Source organism: Ornithodoros turicata, chromosome 7 (genome assembly GCF_037126465.1).
Source record: "Ornithodoros turicata isolate Travis chromosome 7, ASM3712646v1, whole genome shotgun sequence".
Lineage (NCBI taxonomy): Eukaryota > Metazoa > Arthropoda > Arachnida > Ixodida > Argasidae > Ornithodoros > Ornithodoros turicata.
Window position 1 is genome coordinate 37254425 of NC_088207.1, and position 11016 is coordinate 37265440.

The following is an 11016-nucleotide window of genomic DNA, read 5'->3' on the forward strand; positions in this document are numbered from 1 at the left end:
ACGTTTCACACTTTCTGTGGCTTCAGTCGGACACTTCATCATAAAGTAAGCGCGAATGTTGCTCCGTCTTGCTGGAAACTCTGTTATCCGTGCATGGAGTCTTCTTGTCGTCCAAGTGGTATCAGAAGCTGCTAGAGTTATCCGGGCATCATAACATTGAAGATATACCATAAGTCAGGAGACGTGATGAAATTATGGGACACTGGCTTAACGTAACAAAGTAACAACTTTACAATGACGTTTCGACGCCCATACAGGCATCATCTTCAGACAAGACGAACAAACAGCAAACTATCCCTTTGAAGGCGAGCCCCAGATGGTTTGCTGATTGTTTGTCTTGTCTGATGATGGTGCATGTATGGACGTCGAAACGCCATAGTAAAGTTGTTACTTTGTTACGTTAAGCCAGTGTCCCTTAATTTCATCATAGCATTATAGATTCAGCGTTAGCATTCATTCAGCATATAGCGGCACACTATAGATTCGGGCGACCTTGCGCCATTTGTGACACATGTTATGATCGAAAGCGGTAACATTTCCTTGAGTTTGAGGAACACACAAGACTATAAGGGCAACACGAGGCAACACATCGTCCTTCTACAATACAACAGCTGGCTTGCACCATTCTAATTTGCTCATGATATGATCATCGATGAGACGTCAAAAAGCTTCGATTGCGTTGCGAGCAAAAGTACGCAGTTTGTGATGAATACGCACCTAACGGACTATTCGTAATGTATTAGTAACATTTCTTGGCAGCCACGTCGTCTACGTAAATAGTTTGCTTTCGCGAACTATCTGCGCATGCGCACAGAACACCGCCATGAAGGCGCTGTATCTTTCACAAAATGTATCGTCTCCGTCCCGCTAATAACAGCAATTACATTCTCTTAGCACTTTCCTTTGTCTTCTTATGTTTCTTGTGGGCGGCTCTATCATAGTGGACCAGAAAATCGATATTCAGCTTCTGAAACTTCCGAAAATAATTATGTTCCGACGGTGATTGTGTGACAAGTTGTCTCATGTTCCTGCGGTTCCTTCTAATTGGAAAATTTCCCCTCTTTTCTTCCTAATGTCATTATTTCATGCCAATAGGCAGTCAAGCTAATAATAATGGTGGCGCCTGGAAGAGGGCAGATGGGCCTATAATTGAATTTTCCGATGCGTTCGTGCGTAACACAACTTGTGTGCGTTTGTAGATGAGATCTGCACATAATGCGGATCCAACTTTCTAACACGTAAAATATGTGATGTTCTCATATTCGAGACATTTGTGTAGCGAAGAAGAATTGTCGATTAAGTAACATTAACGCGCGTGCGCATTGTTTCGTCCTGACGATGATGATGATGATGATGACGGACAGAATAAAAAAAATTGGGAGGTAAGTCGAGACTGGCTACACCAATACATCTATGTCGAAAAAAAAAAACGGAGGTAAGAGCCACAGTCAGAGCAAAGAGAGTCAAACACAGTGTGAGTCACAACATAGTGTTACAGTTGTCGGTCACATTCTTAAGGCCCAACGTAAAGACGCTATAATCTCGTAGTGCTAACGTATAGAAGTCACAAATTACAAAGCACTGATATGACTCAAGAAACCGCAGCAGAGCCTGCAATGCGACCGCTTGGTGTTGTGTAGGCCAAGGACCTAAAATTTTCGCAGCGTCGAAAGGGCAGGCATCAAGACAGGCCAGGCTCACTTCTAGGGCCCCACCACTGTCTGCGTACCTCGAACAATCGAGGAGGACCTGTTTCGAGTCTTTCTTTGACCCCACATTGTCCGCAGGCTTTCCCGTCCTGCGGGTCGGGACGGTGCACTTTTGCACGTTATTTGCGGTACTGCCTGGTACTGGTGCGTGCCGCTTTCCAGATAACCGAAAAGCTTCAAGGAAATCTATACACTCTTAAAAATGAACTTCACCACACAGCACGATCCTTGCCAACCATCATCCCGGGTGATATCGTTCCCTTCCTTGATTTGTTGAAAACGGGAGGCGTACGCCCTTTTGTGACACTTATGCAGAAATGTTAATTGTCACAAAAAGGCGTACGCCTCCCGTTTTGCACAAATCATGTGAGAGAACGATGCCACTCGGGATGATGGTTGGCTTGGGTCGTGCTATGTGGTGAAGTTCATTTTTAAGAGTGAAGCGTCGAACGCTATAGTGGAAACCGCCACCGGATACCAGTTATATGAGAAGAAGACGAGTTCAAGTTTTGTAGACGAAGTTGACGATTCTTGCTTTGACTGTCAGGCGCCGAGCTTCTGTACTGGCGTTCTTTACGCAGGCCGACGCTTAAAAATTCTTGACTGCAGACCATAGACATGTCCCTTACAGTTATTGTATGCTGCGCAACAACGATATATCTCTTCTACTACGCCATAACCTCGCTCAAGAAACCTCGCCTGATTTGCAGACATGGGCCCTTTCGAGACTTCCTCACGAGTCGTTGTCCATTCATTAACGACAAGCTATTACCCACTCCCTGGTGCTTCACCAGCAATGGCCAATCCATCGTGGCTATTTTACTTCAAGAATTCAGGCCTCAAATTGCGTACGATCGTCAGATCCTCTTCCTCTCTGACGGAGGAGAGGCTGCGCTGGACTGGTTCGTCGGCGGCACTGATTCGCATTCTCCCACTGTGTTATTTACGCACGGAATAACAGGAGATAGCCAGGTGAGTCACGGAATCTAGCCCTACACTCTTAAAACGGTCACTTCTAATAGAGGTAAAAAAATGTGTATGCGTTTTTACCTCTAGAAGTAAAACGTATGGGATAACCTCTAATACCCTACACTCTTAAAAATGAACTTCACCACATAGCACGCTGAAAGCCAACCATTGTACAGAGTGATGCCTCTCTTGATTCGAGGAGAGAAGGGGGCGTACGCCTTTTTGTGACAATTAACGTCTCTGCATAAGTGTCACAAAAAGGCGTACGCCTCCTGTTTTCAACAAATCGGGGCAGACAACGATTTCATTCGAGATGACGGTTTGTTAGGAGGTGAAGTAAATACCATTCCGTTTAATGCATTAAGTTTACCGTGTGGCTACACTCTAAAAACAGAGCTTCACCGCATAGCACGCTGTGCGCCAACCATTGCCACGAATGATAGGGCTATCGTTTCCGATTTGAGGAGAGAAGGGGGCGTACGCCTTTTTGTGGCAATTTGGGTATATGGTAATTGCCACAAAAGCGCCTCCTTCTCTCCTCGAATCAAAAGCGATAACCCTATCGTTCGCGGCAATGATTGGCGCACTACGTGCTATGCGGTGAAGTTCTGTTTTTGGAGTGTAGGGTACACTCTTAGAAATTAACTTCACTCCATAACACGCTCCTACACTCTTAAAAATGAACTTCACCGCACCGAATGATATCGTTATCTGCCCTGAATTATTGAAAACGGAAGGCGTGCGCCTTTTTGTGACAATTATGAACAGCATAAGTGTCACAAAAAAGGCGTACGCCTCCCGTTTTCAACAAATCAGGACAGATAACGATATCATTAGAGATGATGGTTGGCTAGGAGCGTGCTATGCGGTGAAATTCATTTTTAAGAGTGTAATACTAGCGTAATCCAGCATTGACACGGTATTGCGCAACGTCGCGTAACACCGGGACGCGGTCGGCTGTCAATCGAAAGTATATGCCAAAAAATACGCTGAAATTAATTCGCAAATCTGCTCTTTTTCTGCACTGCCTCCGCGATAATCTTTGTGCACAGAGGTTTACGAAATAGGGTGTGGCTACTTCGTCTCGCGGCAGAAACCTGAAAGTATTCCACTGACACAGTGCACACAGAACCGTCGTAACCGTTACCTGTTTACGAGTAACAGTTTGTTTACGGGTTACATCGAGCGCATTGTGATCGTGTAACTCCTGAGGGTGATCATAGCGCTGCCAGTAACCACTGACCACCAGAGAGTTTCGTTTAAGTTCGTTACCCAATATGTAACCTCTACAGCGTGAGTTATTAGTTTTCAGAGGTAACGTCAGAAGTGACCGTTTTAAGAGTGTACCTTTTACTCTTAGAGGTAAATACGCATATACATTTTTTACCTCTGCTAGAACTGGCCGAGTGTAGCTACGGATAACGTGTAACTGCAATAACAGCGCATTCCACCCGAGCTCAAATCAAATGCATACACTTTAAATCATGCCATGGCTACACCATCATTAAAGCACGAGAATTAAAGGAGCGTCGAAATGCCTCACGATAATTTTTCGTTTTGGGCTGCGACGTGTTGTGCAAGAAATCACGTGAGCTCTTGTGAAGAAACGACGAACGCAAGCTGACCTATACACACCCTCTAGATACCCTCCACTCTGTCAAAGAGCGTGTAAGCGTATACAAGGGAGGTCGAGAGAGGGGCCAATGAGGAGACTCGTGACGTAGACGGCACGTACGAAGCGCAGTAGCCGTATAGCAGACCAACTCCCGGTGACCAATGAGACACCACGGTTGCCCACAGGTCTGCTGACATCGCGCGAAGAGTCTGGGCCAGGCCGATGGCTGCTCTACCCGAGAGAAACATTGTGCATGAACGAAACAAAGTTTCGAGCCCTGTTGGATGCCACTGCTAATTTAAGCCGTTATTCTCACATAATTAATCTTTCATGAAGTGTGTTTCTTGTATTTGTCAATATTAACCTCATAACATCTCTATCATGCAGTCCTATTACTTGAAGGTAATCGTACCCATGGTCCAAAGCATTGGTTGTCGATGCGCAGTCTTCAACCAACGCGGGTGTGGTGGTGTTCCGCTAAAGACAGCACGGATACAGTCTTGCATCAACACCGATGATCTTGGCATCGCTCTCGACGCCATCAAGAGGAGATACCCATCGGGTCCTATCCTCGCCGTCGGCTATTCTATGGGAGGCATCGTCATCTGTCAATACCTCAGCCAGCAAGCCGACAATTCGCTCATCGACGCTGCAATTACCGTCTCCACCCCGACAGATATCCATGCAGCTTCTGAAAGCCTTAACTCGTTCGGCTTCAACAGGGTAGTCAACTACTATATAGCACGGAAGCTGGTCAACTTCGCAGAAAGAAACCGGTCTGTCCTGGAACCTAAAGTGAACTTCGAGCAGGTGATCCAAGCCAAGACAATCCGCCAATTCGACTCCTGCTGTACGGCTGTTGTGTTGGGTTTCAACAACGTTGACGAGTATTACGAGGCAGCTTCCATCAGGCGCAAGCTGGGCACCGTGCGGAGACCGCTTTTGTTCCTGATGTCAACCGACGACATATTCGTGCTCGATACAACGCCTATAAGAGAGATAGAGTCGTCAGTGTACCTGGGAGCAGTTTTGCTTCCTCGTGGTGGACATATAGGCTTCGTGGACGGGTTCCTATGGCCCTGGCCCCCGTTTTATGCGGAGCGCTTTGTGTACGAGTATGTAAAAACTCTCGTCAAGTTCAGCATGCAGCGCAGTTTGAAGATGCTGCCGCAAGAGTTTGAAGGCCAAAAGGATGCTGAGAAAACATGAGAAACAGAAGCACGAAAAATGTTAACGTACGTACAACAACAACAAGAAGAAAAACAAATCAAAAATATCTACAATGTCAAAAATGTCGAAGGCTATTTTACGGGAGATTACAACCTGCGTGGAGGAAGATAACCGTAGCTTTCCTGTGCGGCCAAGGTTACCAATATAAATTAGAATTTTGACTTGCGGCGAGCATTTTTCACCGCTACGTGCTTCATAATTGCTACCTGCTTAATTTGTGTGGATGACTATTCTGTCAAACAGAATAACGGTGTTCACTGGAAGTCCTCGGTGAGTCGTCATTAGCTTGCAGACAAAAGGAGAGCTCAGCAGATTGGGGGCGCTTAGTGCTGAAATGGTTAGTATTGAAGTGCGCCGCTAGTAATGCCCTGCCAATATTTGATCCTCGAAACGCGCCAGCTGGTGCCTTGCTGTCCCCATCTAGCGTAGCACCTTCCCCTATATATAGTCTCTACGACCGCAAGAAATACAGCTAGGGGCTCAATTAGTTGAGCAGCGGATTCGAAAGTGCCAACCTATGGTGATCTCTTTCTAGTCCCGTGACACATACGTTCAAGAAAATTGAGAGCAACGGATGAGATCCGCTGGACTAAAAATGTACGAAAGGTAAAACTCTGGTTGAGAAATGAGGTCTATAGCAAACTGCAAATCAGACCAAAATTTTCCATTTTTCGTCCTGAACAATGAGAATAAGAATAAGGCGGATTTTCATATGGTTGAAACGAAGGGAGGAGCTCAAGCGGAGGCATACACTGTGCTGAACCAGTGGTAGCAATACTCTTGCTACGCGCCAACATTCAGCTTTTTTTTCTTCTTCTTCTATTTCTTCTTTTTCACCAGCTCGCCTGGCTGAGTGATTAGCGTGCTGGCCATGTCACGTCGAGACTGGGAAGTACCCGGGATCGAATACCGGTGCCGGCTGTGCTGTCTGGGGTTTTTCCTGGATTTTCCTCAGACGCTGTCAGACATATCTCGGCAGAGTTCCCTCAGAAGTCGGCCCAGGACACACATTCCCCCTAGAACGTTAGTCGTGACGTTGCCCACCTCTGAGGCCGACAACGGCGAGCGCTTTCACTAGCCTTCTTTTGTTTGTTGTTATTGTTTTTGTTTTTCGTTGTTGTTGTTGTTGTTCTTTTTTTTTTTTCACAAATCGAATCAAATGCACTAAAGAATAATTGGGAGTAAGGATATACACGTAAGGTGAGTCCGCCCACATTGGTGTGGCTACATATGCTGTAGGTGTCGCAGGGTAAGACTAAAATAATGGTGATCCACGTCTTTTCTGCTGCTGCGTAGTCGAGCGTAGCATATGTCGCGCATACTCTAAGCATAGTGTTTATAGTCAGAGATGAAGCGCGGATAATATTGACAATATCTATATGATCCGCACCTGCGCAGATAATGAATATATCTTCACAACCGTGATCATTGTATTTGTATAGAGAAACATTGAGGTGACGAAAATGTTACGTGGAAAACGCTTTTACTTCTGAGCAGAAACACTGTTCAGGAACATTATATCCGCAGTTGATCAATATAGCAGCTAACAGCACAGCAACGCAGCGGATGATCCACTTTTACACACTTATTTTGCATTCACCGAGCGCTCCCAATTGCCGTTGCATCAACAGGGAACGTCAGCAGAAACACTAATGCTTACTTGCGGATAGTGACACCGCGCGCTACACGGTTGTATCCGCATTTTATCCGCTTTGAAAACGTTCGATTTCCACCCGCAAATCGAAATGCTGCGCGGTTCCGCGGATATAAACGCGCCCGCCGCACAGCTCTTTCCATACTGAGTACGCTCTTCAGTTGCAAACGCCGTATTTCATGTTTCCCCGCTTATAATAGCCTTTTCACTCTCCGCACAAATACGGGTTCTTCACGCTAGTATACATACGTAAAACGAGCACCCCTGCAAAGCACATGCATATTGCATTCTTTTTTCTCGCATTAGAAGCACTCGCAAAAAATATATTCGTCATACTGGCGTTTGCTGTGCAACGCAATACGGTGCTCGTATCGAATACCGTTCGGAATACATTTATCACCGTTTAATGGCGCTGCCACTTCCTCTTGCAAGCTGCCACGATTTGTCAATGGAAACGCGTTCGCAGTTGTAAATGTATACGGAGGTAAGCGTCTTCGCAAACAACGGGGCACCCATAAAAAAAAAAAAATACAACAAAGGATACATGTTGAGTTCTCGGAATTCTCAATGCCCCTTCCATTTCAGGACCCACGAGTGGCAGCGTTTACACGGTGTCTTATTTGATTTAGTTACGCATCCGGAAGTACTTCGTAAAATCCGCATTATTTTGACAGCCTTATTGCAGAGCGTCGGAGATTGCTTGGAGTGTGAGCGATTAAGCGACGGACGACGCGTTTTGGATCCGCGTAAGAGCGGGACGCTATCTGGATTAGACACATTAGCCTGCCTCAATACGGGCGAACAAAAACATCGTTTCTCAAAAGACGTCCGCTGCGGATGTCCGCCGTATTGCTACGGCGACGGCGTTGCTAGAAAGGCGGTCTCTCGTGGGATTTGCCGAAAGCGTGTCATCTGTCGGAAGGGAGCTGAGAGTGATTGGGAATGGAACTGTCACACTCGTCCTTTGTGTCTTGCTTGGTTCAGATTATACACACGGATTAAGGCACCACTGCGGACCAAATGGACCAAACGGAGGGTACTGTAAAGAGAGACTCCGCACCAAACTATGTTGCAGTAACAGTGGGACGTCATTCCGTACCGTGTGACGTTCCAGTAAACGCAACTTTTCTCATCCCCCAAGTGGCAAAGACAATTAGAAAACTAATATTTTCCTTTGAGTGATTCGGGGCTCCACCACGGAAGAGCAGTCCAGCAACACTGGGCTTCTCATCACCGGTATTCTTCGCGTATACGCGTGTCCGTACTGTTCTACCGGTGGCGAGTATTTTAGAACTAGTGATGTCGCGAACTTTTCGTTCGCGAGGTTCGACGAACTTTTGAATTTCAAGTCAGATTCGTTGAGGTTTGCAAAGGTTCGCAGACTTTGCCTTTCCCGTGAAAATTTGAAAGTGCTGTGACTGATATACTCTTAAAATTGAAATGTCTGTTCATCAAACATGACAAAACATTAGTTTGGCGTTCATAGAAAAACGCACCTTTTTTTCGGATACGGGTGAGTAGACGTACCGCTATCCAGATACCTCTATCTATTGTTACGTCATTTGAAGAATTGTAGCACCCAATCAGACGCCAACGCGGAGGTACACATAACGTTGTGCTCTACACTCTTGAAAATGAACTTCACCACATAGCACGCTCCTAGCCAAACCATCATCCCGAATGACAACGTTCTCGTCCCAGATTTGATGAAAACGGGAGGCGTAGCCTATTTTGGAACCATAATGAATTACATAATGGTATATAATAGGCTCCGCCTCCCGTTATCAACAAATCAGGAGCGAGAACGTTGTCATTGGGGATGACGGTTGGCTAGTAGCGTGCTATATGTGGTGAAGATACGGATCTATCGGATTCATCTATGCAAAAGGTGTTACCGCCAACAAGTTAAAAGCGCCGTTTCGAGCCGACACAGTCGACATGCTAGCTTGGTAGAGTTCATAGCCCCTTTAATCCCCTTCGAAACAGGGCTGGTATCCGAAAAAAAAAGGAGGATACCACAAGCGAAGATCTAGACAAATTGTCTAGAAAACTGTGAAAAGGAGTAGATAAAAGAGGATAACAGATCCGATGGTTCGTTCGCGGGGTGTCACTATACAGACGACCTGAGCCCCTATACGTCATTGATTACGCAACGCAACCGCGCAAAGCATGCTGGTGGGCACTATCAGCTTTATCAGCCTATCAGCCGACGCGTTGTTCCCGCTTCTTGCCCACCACAGCAAAATATAACCTCGAACCGGTCTTCTCGTGACGTCACATGTTTGTAAACCGAGGGTCGTCTATGGTGCACTCTTAAAAATGAACTTCTACACGTAGCACGCTCCTAGCCAACCATCATCTGGAATGATATCGTTATCTGCCCTGATTTGTTCAAAACGGGAGGCGTACGCCTTTCTTGTGACACTTATGCTGTTCATAATTTCACCAAAAAAGGCGTACGCCTTTATTGTGATAACGATATCATTCCAGATGATGGTTGGCTAGGAGCGTACTATGTGGGGAAGTTCATTTCTAAGAGTCCTAAACGGCGAGCCCTTTCATCATCACCACCATAATCACTACCTCTATCATTTCTAAGAGTGTATCACTGGGATCTTGCTAGCTCTGGCTGGCTTGGTTGTTCTTGCTGTACAAACACCACTTGGCTTGGCCTTGGGATTTGGTACTGGCTCTTTTGGTGTACAGGTAGCCGTGTGCTGTTTCGGTTTCTAATTTCCAGGTAATGTCCGCCACTCGATCGCTGGCCGCTGATCCGTCTCAGTCAGCAGGTGGTTCGCATTTAGGTTTCCAATCCACCTTGCTAGTGTAATAAATATACGGTATATAGCACACAGAAAAATATAGAACGTCATAATCTAAACATACCACAAGTACTTGGCGGCTTTTCGAGTCGTAAAACATATGCTTCCGCTTCCGGTACGGAGATATGTGCGCGTGCGCAGTCGAACTTCTGCGAACTTTCGACATTTCGAACCTCGAAATGTTCGCTACATGAACAATGGCAATGTTAATCGCTCGAAATGTTCGCTACATCTTTATTTAGAACGAAATCAAGGAAGCAGATGACTCGTCATCCTTGTCGCACGTGCCCGTGAAACAGTCAGCGGCCTGCGCGAGACTGACGTCACGCAGGGTACAGGAGGCTGCACTCTTAAAAATGAACTTCACCACATAGCACGCTCCTAGCCAACCATCACCCCGAATGACAACGTTCTCGCTCTAGATTTGTTGAAAACGGGAGGAGGAGCCTATTTTGTGCCGTGCATAATGCCACAAAATAGGCTCCTCCTCCCGTTTTCAACAAATCAGGGGCGAGAACGTTGTCATTAGGGATGATGGTTGGCTAGGAGCGTGCTATGTGGTGAAGTTCATTTCTAAGAGTGTGGAGAGGGAACCTTCAGGGGTTTCAGTGTCGATATGAGCTTCCCAGCTCTTTTGGAAACTGACGAGTCACCGATTTCCAAACCAACGTTATATCTTATTTCGGAAGAATGTACCGAACTTATTTACACAGGGTGGGTGAATGGTGTAGACGCTACACGCATGAATTAGCTGTCTTACTTCAGTTTCAATGCCTCCAGGAAGCAGAAGAAAGCCTCGCCCTGAATGGGCAGAAGTGGAAGAGAACGGGGAAAAAAGATATATCGGAAAAGTTAGAAAAGTCAAGTTACAAAGTTAAAAAAAAGGAAAAAGTTAATGTTGCGCGTACCTGGGATTTTGTAAACAGCCAACACTACAATAAAATAAAGTGGGAGTTTTCCGTGTGTTGTTGAATTAAGATCGTCTTTCACATCGCATCTGGACAAAATTGTGTGGAC

General features: G+C 45.9%; 1 protein-coding gene across 1 annotated transcript; it reads left to right on the plus strand.

Annotated features, from left to right (window-relative positions):
• The first annotated feature begins 2211 nt into the window (after window positions 1-2211).
• Window positions 2212-5687, plus strand: LOC135399839 (protein ABHD1-like). The gene is made up of 2 exons (XM_064631578.1): window positions 2212-2681; window positions 4681-5687. Exons 1-2 carry the CDS (start codon window positions 2328-2330, stop codon window positions 5500-5502), a joined length of 1176 nt encoding a protein of 391 aa, XP_064487648.1. The 5' UTR covers window positions 2212-2327; the 3' UTR covers window positions 5503-5687.
• Window positions 5688-11016: the final 5329 nt, after the last annotated feature.

Coding starts and splice junctions, on each gene's coding strand:
- LOC135399839 (XM_064631578.1), top strand. CDS start 2,328: ATGTCCCTTACAGTTATTGTATGCTGCGCAACAACGATATATCTCTTC. Junction 2,682..4,680: donor GAATAACAGGAGATAGCCAG/GTGAGTCACGGA, acceptor TCTATCATGCAG/TCCTATTACTTGAAGGTAAT.